Here is a 17,872-nt window from a genome sequence, read left to right as displayed (position 1 = left end):
TGGACTTGCCCTCAGCGGGTGTTGAAACAGTGTGAAACTGGACTTGCCCTCAGCGGCTGATGAAACAGTGTGAAACTGGACTTGCCCTCAGCGGGTGTTGAAACAGTGTGAAACTGGACTTGCCCTCAGCGGGTGTTGAAACAGTGTGAAACTGGACTTGCCCTCAGCGGCTGATGAAACAGTGTTAAACTGGACTTTCCCTCAGCGGGTGTTGAAACAGTGTGAAACTGGACTTGCACTCAGCGGGTGTTGAAACAGTGTGAAACTGGACTTTCAGATCCAGAGAAAACATTTTAACTACGGTGGTATGCAAACATCACTATTCTATCACCTTATGGCTTGTTTAATAACATCAGTATAAATATACATATTTATAAATTCTATTTTGTGTAGGTGTTGAAAAACAGCCGGGTATCCAGGGGGTACCCTAGCAGGAAATGCTTCTGGGTGTCAACAACTCCAGGCTGGTCAGGGCTGATTCAAAGAGTGTTTGCTGCGACTGCTTCTGCAAAGGCAGCACTTGATGCCGCCACATACGACACAATCTCAAGATGTCACCAGCCACACTCTCTTGGATAGTTAGAAAGGGACAAACAAAAGCGTTTATTTTAAAACTCATCGAAAAAGTTCTTAAAGACTTTCTGCCTTCCTTGTCCTCTGGAAAAATCCTTCTGAGGTCGCGCTCACAGATGGAGCTTTTATGCAGGTGGAAAACTCAAGCAAACATGTTTTAAGAAAGCATCTAATAAATCTGATGGCTGCGTATGCTTTCCTTACTAGCCAACCTTGTTCAGAATTCAGAGGTACAGGCTCCCACTGACCAATGACAAGGGAGGGAAGCACTAATGTAACCACTAAGGCAACGGCAAGTGCTTATAGATCTAATAAACACCAAAGGCCTAATTTATAAGGCTCTGTGCGCCGCCGGAACATCACTTTTAGTGACGGTCTTGTGCCGCACACAGCAGTGCCATATCTACAAGGCCAAGGGAAGTCACCTTGGGTGACTTTACATGGCCTTGTAGATATGGACTGAGGCAACGCAGCGCAAGTCGCTGCATTGCCTCACCCTGCGATAGGGAGGCGTGCCATGGGTGTTACGGTGGGTGCTCCCACGTAACACCCATGGTATTTGGCACATTCCCAGAATTACGAGATTTCATAAACCTGGCAATGCGTCAAAAGCCCCCCAGAGGAGGCATAAGGGAGGCGCAACAAGGAGAAATACCCTTATTTCTCAGCGTTTTTCCTTTTTCGATGTGTGCTGCATTCTGAAGCATGCATAGAAAGAGGTAAAAGCTTCTCATGATTGTTTTAGTGCAGGAAGGAGTTCCTTCCTGCCCAAAAACAATCATCCCTGCATGTAGACACCCTTGCACCATGGTGGAAGGGGGCCTGTGTTGGCGCATGGCAGCCCTTTGTGCCCAAGTGCAGGGGTAAAGGACAGGAATGCGCTGTATCTGATATATATGGTACATTCCTACCCTTTTCTTTTGCCTTAGGGCAGTGCATCATCATTCTGTGCGGCACTGCCCTGAGCCAAAACCTTGTAAATGAGGCCTCAAGAGCTTATTATATATAGGGTCGTGTGTGCCTACGAGTGAAAAACAACGTCCTCGATTCAGAACAGAAGCACAAAATGAACAATATTTTCTCCCAAATCTAATAACCAAATTTTATAACTATGTCCAAAACCCATTAAATCAGTGCAGCCTCCAGAATGCACAAAATGATTCAAATGAATATCCATAATATGCATTCCATTGACTTATAGTGATCTAAACATTTAACAAGATCTTAAGCAATTCAGCTGCACATATGCGGAAGTGAGATTTGACTAAATCATTTGTAATATCAATCTAATAAATTGCACCTGGGAAACAACTGTTACAACGCGTGCATTACAACGCTTGCTTTTACCCCGCATGCCATTACAGCGAAAATGGTTTGCTGTAGGGGGTATAAGGTGTTGGATTTAACTACAACACCTTCCCTACTGGTGCAAAGACTGGAGTTGGAATAGTAAATTATACTATTCCAAACTCCAGCGCACCCCCAACAGCAAGTCTGGGTAAAAATTTGCGTTGTAACGGCATGCGGGGTAAAAGCATGTGTTGTAACACCAGACAACCATTACACCTTCATGCCAATGGCACTCACAACTAAAAGGTAGTATCACGAAAAAGAGAAGGGAAAAGAACATTAGTGTGACTGCTTCCCTAAAAAGTGATCCCTACACAGAAACCCATCAATGCCACGAATGGGAAAAGTGAGTGATTCAATGCTTTCTTTGATGAAGGGGACCCATAATCACAGCTCATTAAAAAGCCAATTTGAGTTAATAATTCACCCAAAATTTCCAACCGCCATTTTCTTGGTGTTTCAGATTTTTCTGCACATTAAGGGTTTCAATTTCTGTTTGGGTTCCACAGCAATCTTCAGAAAGACTCTTAAGATGCCAAAGCGTCCAAAACAACATTTTAAAGGTGTCTTTAAAGACTGAATGGAAAAAAGGGAACCCCTTGCTGTGGGCCATTTAACAATGTCTTGGAAGGTGGATGGTCCCCAAATGGAGTTTTACTAAAATATTCTGTAACCTGAAATACAAATGTAAAGAAATTATCTGACCCTGTGAAAATAATAGTATTATGCATTCTGTACAGTATCTATCTAAATATCTATCTAACTGTCGACCTGCATATCTCTCTATCTATGTATCTGTCTGTCATCCATTCTTCTAACTACCATTCTATCTATTTATAAGTCTATCTAATCAGTAGCCCATCAACTACCATTCTATCTTTCAATATCCTTTTATCCAGTCACCAGCCGATTTATCTATAAGACAGACAGACCAACAGACATAGGATCAGTAGCGGCCCGTGGGGGGAGTTCCGTGGGCCGGTGAGGTGGGGCAGGGGAGGGGCAGGGTGGGGGTTAGTAAACATCGGAATATGGATGCACGGAGGTAAGTAAATAATTAAATAAATAAAATGAATTTTGTTGCATGCACTGCATCACATATTTTACTGTCTCTTGTGTATTGTAATATTTAATTGTGAATTTTTTATCACATCATTGTGTTTATTTTTATATGTTTCAAGAAATAATTCTTTTTAATAAAATCATATTTTTATAAACTCTTAAAGTTGTTCACCAATGTGCTTTTAATTGTTCCTTGGGGCCTCTACTTGGGGGTATGCAAGACCTTTGAACAAGTGTACGTCTTAAAAAGATTTGAGTGAGAATTAATGATATGTGATAAATCCTATAAGGTCCGAGAGAATTTCTCCTTATTTTGAAGCTATTCCACCAGGATATCAAACTGTAACACAAAATTGCATAGGCAATAGAGGAGGTGGCTTAACCATCATATTTATAGAAACAACAAATCTCAACAAAGCTGGGGATGTTTCTTTACATGGTTGTGAGGCCCTCCTTGTCAGATGCACCTCTACTCCAACCTTTTCATGTTTCTTTCTCCTTCTCTACAGACCACCTTCCAGCAATGCAACTTTCACAGACACATTGCTAAACACAATCTCTAACCTTCTTATAATATACTCAAACCTATGTATCCTTGTTGACTTCAACATATGGTTTGACAAACTTAATATGCCATACCCCAGAACCATGCTCACTGTCATAGACACACACATCCTACACAGCTCATTCCCAATCCCACACATCGCTGGACACACATTACATATTATCTTCGCCAACCCAGACCTAGTCACGTTCCAAATGATTACTCCAGTCATGTGTTCAGACCACTACCTCATTGGATTCCAATACAAGACACTACAACTCATCCCAAATAAAATCATCCTACCCTCAACTAAATATTGTCTTCGGAGCAAGCTGAATTTGGAAGAACTAGAAAACCTGTTTTTCCCCAACACAGATCAGATTACTGTCAATTCTGTACACTCTATAAATGGCTCCAGAAAGCTTCTGATCTTTTAATTCTTTTAAAAACATCTACACATTTGCCCTTGGATGAATGCAGATTTAAAACAGCTCAAAAAACAAATTGATAAGCTTAAACGCAACAGGCTCAAAACAAAGCACCCTCAAGACAAGCTATGCCTACACAGACACAACAGAATATACAAGCCAACAATCAAAAACGCAAACAAACTACTCCATTCGAGTTGAATCCACATTGGAAAGTGTGCCAATAAAGAATTTATTTATTTATTTTTTATTTACATAGCGCCTGAATCGACCCCCGAAGGTGTATCTCTGCACTTCGGACGGGCAGCATGAGTGTAGTGCTACTGCGGCTGAATCAGAAACAGAAAAATGTGGTCTTGAGCAACTTCCTAAAATGTAGGTAGTCAGGACATTGTCTCAAGTGCAGGGGGAGCTCGTTCCTGTAGTGGGGGCCAAGATGGGAAAGGGCCTTTCCCCCTAGTGTTGCCCTCCTAACTCGGGGAACCTCAAGGAGATGTTTGGAGCCCGAGCGGAGAGACCTAGAGGGAAGGTAGGGTGTGAATTTCTCCGAGAGATAAGTGGGACCAAGATTGAAAAGCGCCTTATGGATGGTACAACAAACTTTGAATTTTACCCATTGGCGTATTGGAAGCCAATGAAGCTGCAAGAGAAGAGGGTGGGAGGCAGTCCTAGGGGGTACATTAAGGACTAGTCGCGCCACCGTATTTGATCAAACACTCACTGAATTCTTTAAGCCGAAATGCACAGAAGCTAACAATCCCTTTTCTCAAGAATCTTGTGACAAACTTTGAAATCCACATGACAACTATTCTTACAGCACAACAATATACCACAACAACAGTATACTTAGACAGGACAAACTATGCTTCTTAGGGTATGGAGATGAGGTTAGCGTTATAAATGTACTATTTTAATTGAACTATGCTTCCTGTTAGAAGCAGATACATTTTATACAAGGGGAGAAATGTGTATTACGATACAAGATACCTATGTATATCGGACCATGTCAATATTGCTACTTCTTTATGCATATAGGTGCATATATATATATATATATATATTATCTACTGGCGGTCGCCAGTAGATAGTTATAGTTAGGACCGTGTTTCCATAGGAAATCCGCAACATTCTATTTTGAATAACTTTGGCGCCGATTGATGAATCCTCGCGAAATTCTCAAAATAGGTGGGGCGCTCCGCTCCGCTCCTTCCCTGAAAGTCTCAGGGGGATTCGTCAAGCGGGGGCTGAGAAAAAGGGGGGGTCCCAAAACGTGTTTTCCCCATGCATTTTTCCATAGGACCTTTAGTCCGAGCTACAGCCCGAACGGCTGAACAGAATTACTTGAAATTTGGCAGAGAGGTAGCCCTCAGGTCAGGGATGTGCCTTTTGTAAATCTATTCAGTATTTCCTGAGAAAATAGCATTTAAATCAATATATATATCTATAGGCGCGCTTCGAGCGCGTACCGTAAGCTTACCGTACGTGCACGCCGCCGTGCGCGAGCGCGATTCTGATTGGTTGTTAGATCTTAGTAAACATTCAAATCGGTCGAAACCAGGAAGTGTCGGCCGCCATTTTGTCTCTCGCAGTCTGAGGGGGTGAAAAACAAAGGTGGATAACATGTAAAGGGGGCAGGCTGGACAGTTCCTGACCCCCTATCCTTGGTCAGGGGGTCCCAGAAGGACCCCCAAGGGCAAAATATGTATTTTAAATTTTTTATGAAAAATCGCGGAGTGCGCGTAGCGTACGCGCACGGTAGAAACGGAAAAATTCCGCGAACTACGCAACGTGGGTGCTTGGTGCGCAAAGCGCACCGAGCGCCCACAGCGCGCGCATGGTGCGCAAAGCGCACCGTGCGCGCACGGTACGCGCACGGTGAAAAACCTTCAAATAAATAAATAAATAAATACATACATAACTTAGCATTTAAAAAACCGTACAAATTCACTGAAAAAACCATAGGTTTCACACACGTTATAGTTAGGAATTAGCATTTAAAAAAGCTTGCAAATTCACTTAAAAAACCATAGGTTTCACACATGTTATAGTTAGCTGGGCATTTCACTCGTGAAAAACCAATGAAATTCCCCCGTTATAGTTAGTGCAGGCAACTATAACTCACGCGACCGCAATCCTCTGCTGATGACGTCAGATGTTACATCACTGATGACATATGTGTTTTTCTGAAAAAAAAATATTTGTAATATATGTATAGCTAAAAATTAATGGAAGACGACATGGGTAAATAAGTGTCTAAATACAGTATGAGCATCAACAGAGGATTGCGGTCGCGTGAGTTATAGTTGCCTGCACTAACTATAACGGGGGAATTTCATTGGTTTTTCACGAGTGAAATGCCCAGCTAACTATAACATGTGTGAAACCTATGGTTTTTTAAGTGAATTTGCAAGGTTTTTTAAATGCTAATTCCTAACTATAACGTGTGTGAAACCTATGGTTTTTTCAGTGAATATATATATATATATATATATATATATATATATATATATATATACACACCGATTTATGCATGCTATTAAAACTTTAGGAAGCGTAATGTGTTTAGATGCATGTGTAGGTTTTATACAGTTATTTGAAAACACATTATACTCACCTCAAAATAAATGTGCACATCAGACCATGTAAATATAGCTGCTTCTATGGACATATGGGTATTTATATAGAGAGGTTTACGCGAGCCACTAAAACTTTATCAAGTGTCAAAACACATATACTTCCTTCATCCTTTGTCCCATCCTTCCTCTATGTGACTCATCCCAAACCTTTCTGACTACTATGAACTCCTAAACATCCTTCTCAAACATCCCCCTTTCTTGTGCACCATTTTACCCAAATAACAGGCACAACCTACCACTAGTTGCAGAAACTACTTACTACTTCCTCTTTTGAATCCATCTCTAACATTCTATCCCTACTTTAAATCCTAGCAAACTCACACAAAATCAAGAGTACAAATCTAACACAACTAAAGTACAAGGGGAAAAAGCACATATTACGAATCAACTCTAAACTCAAATTTTTGGTTCGGGAGTAGCATGCTACTTACTGCAAAGCACTTCAACACCTCGTCAGGGGTAGTAAGTTCTAAATAAATATAATTTACAATTGCAATTATTGTAGGAATCTTATTTGCAGGTGAAAAGGTTGACAGATATGTTTGCCATTTACGAATATATACTCCAAAAAGCTGAGAAGCATGGTTTTACAATATTTCAGTTGGATTTGCGAGATGTGTCTATAGTGTACGCGGGTTGGATTTTGCATGGCACATTTTTCACATTACATATATTTACAATGTGGAACAGATTAAGAATCAAGTGATTTTAGTCAAGGGCTCAAGCTGGCATTAGAAACCATGCCTGGTAGTTACAAGGTCAGAAACTTAGCCCCTAGACAATACCTTTTCATCCTGATGATAATTTAAAAAAAGCATTTTTGAACTTTACCTTGCTAAATGACAAACAATCTTTATCTTGGTCTTTATCCTTTATTTCAAAGTCATAAAGTGCTTTGCCCTGTGGAGGCGGGTGCGGAAGCGCCTTGACACACTGGATGTAGCTAGCGGGAAAGAAGCCGTGATTTCCGTTTAGTTCACCGTGGTACCAGTTTTCATCCACCTTCCGTCGCAGAATGATGATGTCACCTTTGTTAAACTTGAGGTCTCCAGGCTCTTTGCCATCATAGTTGTAAAGAGCTTTTCCACAGGAAAGTTGGGAAAGGTTCTGAAACAGAAAAAATTGAAATTTTCAATTATCTGTCCAATGTCTTCAAAATATTTTTACTCATACAGTGCGCACAAAGAAGAATTCACATTGAACATGTACTGCATCAATCACGAATCTAGTGTGCATGGAGAAAGAAGAGGAAAGTTTGCCTAGAATTGTTTCCTGGGCATTTTGCACTTTTTACAGGATGTCCTACGAAACACAGCAAATATTTTTTTGCAACAGTATGGAGGTTTTCATCTTAACACAAATCAAACTTTTCAAATAAGAACTACAAGTTTTTTCATAATCAATTTGTATTTTTGTGGCAAAGACAAGCTACATTTTTTGTTTGTGACCTATGTGTTAAACCTGCATAACTCATATATGTCAAACAAGCATTCACAAAGCCAACAGGTTTAGCTTGCATTTTGAGTCCTCACTAATGCTCATAAAACCAGCTGCAGTATAAAAAAACAACAAAATACAGATTGTTTTTGTATAAAATGTATCTTTGAGGCAAATAATTCAAATTGTGGTGAATCGTTGTACTTTTGCAGTGAAAAATTGTCCCTCATACATTGCAATACAAGCACAATGCAAGAGGCAGAATGATACACCAAACAGCCAACAGCATGTGGTGTGCGAGATATAGTCAAGTCAATGGCATCAAAGCCAACTCTAGCTATATGTTAAAGAACTGATAACAATAGGTCTAGCAGACAACTGCACTGTCAAGCCTTACTTAAAAATGTTTTCTCGGCACATCTCTCTTGCTGATGATCCGCCATAGTTTGAAATAAACTGCAACACAGAACTTCTACCCCAAAATAAACTGTGCTGAAGACTTGTGACATTGGCGTTTGCTTGCCTGCACTGGTTTTAAATGAACCGTGGGAAGTAATGGAGTCATCCCTTATCTGACAATGCAAATGGGATGCCCCCACATTAAGGTATCCACCAACATTTAGCCCTGTACTTCACATGCTTCTCTGTGCAGCCAAATTACACCCACAAGATTCCTGTTTAAAGTTAAAATGTGTGCCAACTTGGGTCAGATCAGTGATGTATAAAAGAACGGGTGCTATTTATGACAAAAATATTTGGCAAACAAAATCATTGTTCTAAATAAAATTCCACGATATTCCACTCTGTACATATGTGATTTGTAATCTGTGTATTCATTACATACTTGTAGAATTAGAGCCAGGTTTCTTTGTGGAGGCCATGCATGAATGCACATGTATTATGAAGCCTGGTTTATAAAAGAATAGCAAGGGAATTAAGCAAACTAAAAATTAATACATTAAGGGGCAGATTTACAAGCCCCTTGCGCCACTTTTGCGTTACTTTTCCCATGGTAAAAGTGACGCAAAGGTGGCGCAAGGGGCTTGTAAATCTGCCCCTAAATACTTGTACAAATATGAATTACCCGTTGCAGATTTAAGACATCTAATTCTGCAGCGTTGTGAATCGAGCCTACTTGTTTTGGCGTGCATCATATCCCAATTTATGACGTGTGAGTGTAGTGCATGTTTTAGTCTCTTCTGCAACAGTTGTTGGAGTAAAGTGTAATTAAGGTTGGAAATTGTTCCAAACACCCCAATATTTTCTGGTGTTGTAAAACAAGGCATTTTTTCAGGTGTAAAAGACTTATCAATCTTGAGAAAAAACACAAAGGAACTCTGCAGATTTTTTATAGTGCAGACGATTTGCAATTATGGTTAAAATTTATCTCAGGGCGCTGATGCAGGTCCTGGATTAGGCACAACAGCTGATATTGTTCCACACGCAATCGTGGTAGGAACGAGCTCCTTGACCCCGGCACCCATGAGGCACGCTAACTTAGCGCCGCAAGCTTTTCCTTTCTAGGATTTCAAGAAAGGATCTATCCCCACTGTGAGTACATGATGGGGTTTCACATTAACCAAGGGTAGGGTACACCTTAGCGTGTGTAGACCGCCCTGGTTATTAACACTGGTCCTGACGAAAACCTGAAGATTCCTCCACGAAGTTGAAACATGTAGACCACTTTTATCTTTCACTTCACTTTTAGATACCTCAGGTCAATCTAATCTCGTATGGTATCCCCTGCATTTTTAACATTGTCCAGTTGCTCCAGAATAAAGAGTTTTTATCCATAGAAAGTTAAAACTGGCTAATTTTTAAATCACTTCTTTTCACTTGCACACAACAAAAGAAAATACCAGCTCCACTGTAATCAGGTGTCTCAGCACACCCGGATGGCATTCGGCTATCCGGGTGGGACCCCGATGATGAAGCATGTCACCAACTAGGTTGGTGAGTGAGGGGTCTTCTAAAAAGGACAATTCTGTCCTTTTGGTGCACCTCTCTCTATTACGGAGGCACTGAGGTACCTCCAGGGTGTACTCCTCCTAGTGTTTGATTATATTGATTAAGGGGACCAGGAGTATTCCCGTGCAGAATACCCTTTCTCTCTCATTGTTTTTCTAAAACTTATCTTAGACATCTGGAAAACTATAAATGGAGTACTTTCCCCCAAATACGTAAAGCTGCCACTTTTGTGGAGTAAAAGAAAATTGTGTATTACTATGAAATTCTTGTTGTAATCCTACAATTTTGTGGCATTCCCCTTTTTTGGGACCTTTCCCAAATGTTTCTCATAATGTATACTATGGTGCTCTATCGTACAGTGGATTGAGATAACATGTCTGATTATAGACACTTATGAACGGAAGAGGACTTTAATAATTGAATATTCCATAAATCAAGTGCCTTAAAATTAGAAACGTTTCCAGAATGTGGGACTAATACTGAAAAAATACCTTAAATGTCATTATTAAAGGACTACACATGGGAAAATGGTGAGCAACATTGCTAAAGATTTGGTTACATTTTGAGATGTATTAAATGATACTGAATATTTAGAAGTTTAGTTTGTGAACTACTGGAGTGATAGTTACCCTATAGACTCAGAGATAATCTATGAATTTAATATCTTACTCTTAGGCCTACGTCAAAATGTAATATTTAGAAACCACATTACAAAGTTATTAAAACTGTGTTTGACAAGTAATGCAGGGAATTACTAACGTTACCCTTATGTTGAAATATTTTTTTATTGTTTTGCCGTCAAGACCATATTTATTTTTGTTTCATAACCTAATGTGAATTCTCACATTCTATTATTGTTTGGGCAATACCAATGACTTTGTCATTATAGTCGTATAGTATTAATCTAGATTAGACAATATATAAACATGTGCTTATATTGTACGCAACAGAATAAATAAAGCTAATTTACATGGTGTCTGCTGAGTCATCACATTTTGCTATTATGTGAATGCACCTGTTTTCATTTTCTTTTTTACACTAAAAGAAAAACGATTCATTGTGGCCATTGTCCCTGAAAAAGTAATCATCTAATCATGAAACAAATGTTCACTAACAGTTTTGGGTCTTTGAAAAGAACCTAGAGTCTGTAAAAGATTTGATAATCAAAATTAAATTTATATAAATGAATCGCTGTGATGACCATGCAGTCATTGTTTGTTAAAGGGACCTGCAGATATTACACTGAAAAATGTCAATGAAAACCGATCTGCCCACTCTGCTCGTTTACCCGCTAAAGCGACCCATCTCTTATGCCCTATGACTAGCAAAATACATACAGATTTAAAATGCAAATTCATTAATACACTAAGCTATCAGCAAGCATGCCTATTATACCATAGAGATTAAAGTATCCAGTAGGATTGGGGACTAAGGTCACACTTTCTTTTCATACCAGAAGGACACCTTTTAATATGTCCTAAATGCTTTCGCTGCTGTACTACTCTAGATGAATCTCTTGATTAATATTAACTATCACCACTGTGCCAACACACACTGGGCCCGATTCACAGAACTAACTTAAGACAAAATCGTAAACTTACTACCATTTTGGTATTCACAGAAGGCACTTACTCATTTTGGTATTCACAGAAGGCACTTACTCATTTCGGTATTCACAGAAGTTAGGAGTCCTAACTTTAGGACTCCTAAATGCCTTCTGTGAATACCGAAAGTCTTAAAGTTAGGATTTTTCTCATTTTAGGAGTAGTAAAGTTAGGACTTCGAACTTTAGGACTCCTAAACTGAGAAAAATCCTAACTTTAAGACTTTCGGTATTCACAGAAAGCATTTAGGAGTCCTTAAGTTAGGAGTCCTAACTTTACTACTACTAAACTGAGAAAAATCCTTATTTTAAGACTTTCGGTATTCACAGAAGGCATTTAGGAGTCCTAAAGTTAGGACTCCTAACTTCTGCCTTCTGTGAATACCAAAATGGTAGTAAGTTTAGGATTTTGTCTTAAGTTAGTTCTGTGAATCGGGCCCACTGTTCTTAATGTTGGGAGCAAGAGTAACCTTTTTCCTCAATGTAGCTCTTTGCTGTTGACTACACAAAACTGGTGACTATGGGATCGGCTATGCATTTTATCAAACATATCTGCTTAACCTATGTGCCCTGAAGGTTTATTTCTGACAGTAAAAAATATGCTGCACAGTAGGGGCATGGCTGCTGTACAACAGCACCATCAATCATTCATGGAATAAGAAACAGAAGCTACAGTGCAATGACCTGACTATCTCTCAAGTCTGTGGTTTACAGGAACAAAAGCCACTTCATGTATTAATACCAATTTCATCTGTTGCAACTGAACTGTAGAAACGTTCAACATTCATGGGGTTTCCTTTAAAACTAATCAGACAAAGTTACTAAAAAACCAATTTTCGGATACTTGGATAATTATTGTAATTTTTATCACATTTTCAACACATGAATGTATTAAACTGAAAGAGCAGAAAATGTACCTGGTGACAGGACACAATATATAAAGAAAAAACCTAAGTCTCCAACATAATTCTTTATTTCCAAATGCTTTCTGTTGACCTGCTTATATTTGAAGGCCATATTTCGAGGTTTGGGGTTGTCGTGGGCTTAGACCTTGTTCGACAACAATTTAACTAATACAGTAGAGCGTCTCCCTCTATCGTTATTAATGGCAATACAATGTGAGAAGCATTACATGTAACTCAAACACACAGATTTAACATCCATTTATAAGGAATTGAACAATATATTTACATGAGTTGGATATTGCACAATGCATGGCACAGCATAAAACAGCATGAAAAACTGACCCTTATGCATTACAATTTATCTTAGAGCACAGTTAGGGGTGAGCCTGCTGGGATGAAATTAACACCAGTGTTCCTGTAGAAGGAGACTGTATATTGAGAAGAATGGTACCAGTTTTGTGCTAGGGAGGCTGCAAGCATGTCGTAACGATACTGAGAAAGGCGAGATGAGAGATGTTACATTACTCGTGTTACGTTTTTTAAATTATAAGCATATGTATAGTGCCTTCAACCATTAGTAAGGCAGAATAACACTTTCTTAATCCGAGCACCCTTTTCACACGGTTATGGGATTTCCATTCAGAGGTTGTATTTGGATGTGTTTTTAGAAGACATTTTTTAAATATCTAGGTTACAAAGAATTTGTGATATCTAACATGGACTACATCCTGATAAACATTTTCTAGTGATGTGTATGAATAGGTGTTTTCAAAGGACTCTTAGTTTGTTCTTGAGCTCAGTGGTCAGCTGCCCATAGTTCAGCCTAGGCAGATTTATTTGTTGACAACATTGCTAGCCTGAGGATGCCATGCTGTGAACATGCAAATGGGTCATTTTTAAGCTACCTTTATCTGAATTCCTCTAAGAAGCATGAAGTGCAGCAAGAGAAGAGAAAGTAGCAGAGGTGGCTCAGAAACAAGCTGCAGTGAGGCAGGTTATAGGAGCTTCAGACGCATCCAGAAGCTGAAGGCCAGGTCAGGTGGTGCACAAGTGTAAAAGTAAGATCCCGGGTTATATTTCAAGCCATTGGATAGGAAAATAGGACACAAAAAGCATGGCAATGGAAAGTGACAAAGAGAGAAGGAAGATAAATGAGTCAGCAGGGGGTCTTCATGGTGTGTCAGTGCATTACAATAGAATGACCACTGCAGATCAGGATTATCTTTTTTGGGGGGGGTCATGCATAGCAGCATAAAAAATGGAATGATGACATTCATGCAAACCACTGCACTAAAACGCGCTTGGCAGCACTGAGGGCTGTGCGTAGCAAAATCTCAAGAAAACTGAGTGGGGAAACGGTAAATTGACCCACCTAATGCCAAGTCATTAATTACAATGTCTCCAGACATGAACTTTTCACCCACAAATCACTGTTTTCAGACCATTGTTATTCTAATTAGTTCAATAGAAGCAAAGCAAGATTACAACACCCAGAATGCATTAGGTGATCGCAAGAAGGTCATGGCTGGAAACAGTGTCCAAAATGACACAGAAGGAGGTGGTCATCCTAAGAAAATATGTTCAGTGCAAAGACACACAGTTCGTAGACACAAATTTAATGTCTGGGCTGTAATCAGTACTAAGGACCAGGTCTTGCATGCTTTGTAATATATTTGCTATATCACACGCAGAGGAAAGGAAAAAAAATAATAAACAAGATAAAGCAATATCAGACAACACAGAATTAATCTTCAGAGACATCTGGGTCTTCATAGGAAAACCAGCATTGTGTAATTCCCAGCTGTCTATCCATATAATTCAATCTGTGTTGGTGGATCAATGGATTAAAAAGCAAAAGATCAATAATCATCAAATCCTTTATGGGTTCCAGAGTAGCATGCTACCCGCCGAAAAAGCGCTTCAACACCTCATCAGGAGTAGCAAGCGCTGTATTATTGCAAACCTTTTTCCCCTCTTCTATCCCTCCACTATCCTTCTCAATACAAATAACTGACCAGAATATCCAACACTCAAATTACTTTCATATTTCACTATACTAATTGACCACTAATACTTTATGGGTTCCGGAGTAGCGTGCTGCTCGCCGAAAAAGCAATTCAACGCCTCATCAGGGGTAGTATGTGCTATATAAATGCAATTACAATACAATACAATATCATGTTCCTGTCACACTTTTGGAGAGCATTATTGTTTGCGTTCCAGGTTTGCCTACACCATTAGAAAAGGTCCTCCAAAGCAAAACCCTGAACCACTGTACTTATTGTATATTTTTACCAAGTACTGCATACATGGCAATCATTTTAAAGCTAAGCTCGTATAGAATGGGTTGAGCTTAGTGCATAAAATATAAATGAGTGACAAGGAGGCGGCCATATTGAAAAGGGAGGGGACAGGCTCATCTGCAGAAAAGGGGAAGGAGCTAAATTATAACAAGCTCAGACACTATCAGTAGGAAAGGATAACATATTTAACCGTGCCACGTAGTGTTTGCTTTCTCCCTTGCTAGAAAACATACATAATTGTTCTTCATTAAAGTGACGCCAAACTACCCAGTTTTACTGCAATGCCACGACCCGCTAATGTGCGCAGTTTATTGTAAAGACAGAGTGAAAACTAATCAAAGCCCAGGTGGAACATGGCATTGATAATAATTAAGATTACTTCGTTCATTTTGTGCCTCATTAAGTCTCGGTTATTGATCAAATCACAGCTCGATGCAAATTCTGTACAGATATGTATGATAAATTAACTGGATTTTCAATGCAGCTGCACGGACTGTACACCTATGCCGTACATAATAAAAGCATAGTGCCTCTTAAAGCCTTCTACGAGTTCCGGATTACCCAATAGGCAAAGTAGGCACTGGCCTATGGGCCCCACTCCTTTTAGAGGCCCCGCAACAACGGATCAAAATACAACTTAAAGTACATAAACCAGAGACAACAGATTCACATAGCAGTATGTCTCTTAAAAGTTCATCTTCTGGCAGCTGTCAGCTTGTAAAAATATCTGGTACATTGGGTATTACGAGATCATTTGTGGGGGGGTGGGGGGGGGCATTTTGACTGCCTAGGGGCCTCCACAGGGTTTAATCCAGCACTGCCATGAACGGGCATAACTAAATAGAAAATAAAAGGGGACAACCCATTAGCCCAAGGACCTGGGCTGGACAATTAATAAACAATAAAGTGGTCCCTATGGGGGTAGTGTAACCCTTGACTACCACGGCAATAGTGTTATATTAGGGAAAGAGGAAAAAACTACTCCAGTGAGTACGTTCCAGTTATTCGTTTAGTGCATTTATTGGAATTACAGTGTCCAGATGCATTTAGGTGGTAATAAGGCTCACTAAGTTAATGCATCCGCTTCACAGAACTCTATACAACCAGCAGGGAAATATATACATGTGATAACTGCATGTTGCACGCTGACAAAGTCACTTTGGACCAGTACTTCATTTGAGCCGGTGGTTTCCGGTGCTCAGCACCGGCACTTAATCAGTAACACCACCACTTTTCATGAGCACCAGTCATGAACACATTCATTTCGGGAAGATGAAGTGATTTACCCGGAATCACAGGATGTTGAGCCCATGCAGAGACTCAAACCTGGTTCCCCAGCTCCGAAATCCGCAGCTCTGGCCATTACGACACATCCTCTCTCCACTTTCAAAGTTAGTAGTTGGTTCTGTTTTAGGTGGCGCTAATAGGAGAAATGGGCTGGTGCAAGATTTTTATTTTAAATATTAACCACTGTTTTGGACCTGGTTGTCAAAAGCCCTGATTGTAAACTAACTGCACACTTAAGAATGGGAGAGCTTTACTGAGTTGATGGAACTCTATTAGGGCCTACTCAGGTTGTCATACTTCTGAGGAAGATAAGATTAGTAATGTATAGAGGGTCAATAACTACATCTGATATTTAGGGTTCTTCGGTTTCGATGAGGTATCCTTTATAAAATATCACTTATGATAAGGGTACGCAAACAGAAATAGCATGAGGCGGCAAGACGGGGGAGGCATAAAGCACACTAGCGTAGAGGCCGAGGTAAAGATTATGTGAGATTGGGGGGCAGAAGGAAGACGAGACACAGAGGAGGAGGCCACATATGCATCTGAAGGCAATACACATGAAGAAGGGTCAGATATGCTATGAAATAGATGTTTGGCGTGGTATGAGGAAACGCAAGATGCATGGGAGGTGAAAGTGGACTAAATAAATTAGCATCCACCATATCTACTACCTCTATATAGTCAAGGAAGGTAGAAGCGGTGCTAAGAATAGACAATGGGGCATATTTACAATGGAAGTGGCGGAGTGAGGCGTTAGCCTTCCTGGCTTAACGCCTCACTTCTGCCACTTCAGAAATGGAGGGCGACGCCGTATTTACAGGAATATGGTGCAGCCCTGCATTTCCCCTTGCGCTGGTGCTAAACTCAGCAGCCTAGCACCAAGACAGGCACCCTTGCACCATAGTGCAAGGGTGTCTGCAAGCAGGGGAAGATTGTTTATGTGCAGGAAGGTCTCCCTTCCTGCACATAAACAATCTTTAAATGCTGTGTGTTGTAACTTCTATGTTCTAGCTTAATGCCGCACACATAGAAGTTGCAAAGAAGGGGGACCTTCCTGTACAGAAACAATCATTGGCCTTTTGCTGTTTCCATGTGTGCTGCACAACGCAGCACACATGAAAACAGCAAACACAAGGAGAAATGAAACATTTCTCCTCGTTGTGCCAGGGTAAGACCAGGTTTTCCCTAGTCTTAATTCCGGCGCTGCCTCCTTTTTGCGCCTCTCTTGTAAATAGGGGGTAGCGTCAGAATCAATGGGTGTTGCGGTGGAACGGCCTCCGCAACACCCATTGCCCTCCCCTTTCATGCTAAGAATAGCATGAAAGGGGGTCTTATTTACAAGGCAGCGTTAAGCCACGTTAATTAAGGTGAAGCCCACATCACGGAACGTTGTAAAAAGTGACGTTCCAGTGGTGATAGGGGCTTGTAAATATTCCTCAACGTGTTCTTACCTACATCTGCTTACCTTGACAGAAGAGTGGTTGTCCATATAGTGGATGCAATATTTTTGTAGGTCAATATATCGACCACCTACAGTGACATGCAACTGGCAAAAGTGCGTGCTGCAGCTGAATTAGGAATAGACTGAAGGTTAGTTCTTTCAAAATACTGGGAGACCAGCATTAAAGGAGGAAGGGTAGATGAGGCAGGAAAGAGATTGATGGACATCTCTGCCTCTTAGAAGGACTGGTGGGGTTAGGTTTTCTTGAAGGTAAACAGTTGGAAGTAAGAAGTTATTGCTCAGGGCACAGACATGTGGGCTAGGGAGGAGCC

At 40.3% G+C, this 17,872-nt stretch overlaps 1 protein-coding gene across 1 annotated transcript in view; it reads right to left on the bottom strand.

The window, feature by feature from the left end:
• SH3RF3 (SH3 domain containing ring finger 3) overlaps positions 1-17,872 on the bottom strand; it is a 1,248,419-nt gene that overhangs the window by 620,808 nt on the left and 609,739 nt on the right. The window contains exon 2 of the mRNA XM_085622642.1: positions 7,425-7,700. Coding sequence (XP_085478768.1) covers positions 7,425-7,700 — 276 coding nt within the window. The remainder of the gene's footprint in view (positions 1-7,424; positions 7,701-17,872) is intronic.

The sequence above is a fragment of the Triturus cristatus genome, chromosome 8, assembly GCF_964204655.1.
Source record: "Triturus cristatus chromosome 8, aTriCri1.1, whole genome shotgun sequence".
NCBI lineage: Eukaryota > Metazoa > Chordata > Amphibia > Caudata > Salamandridae > Triturus > Triturus cristatus.
The sequence above is the reverse complement of the archived record's forward strand: the minus strand, read 5'-3'. Positions and strand labels throughout refer to the sequence as shown.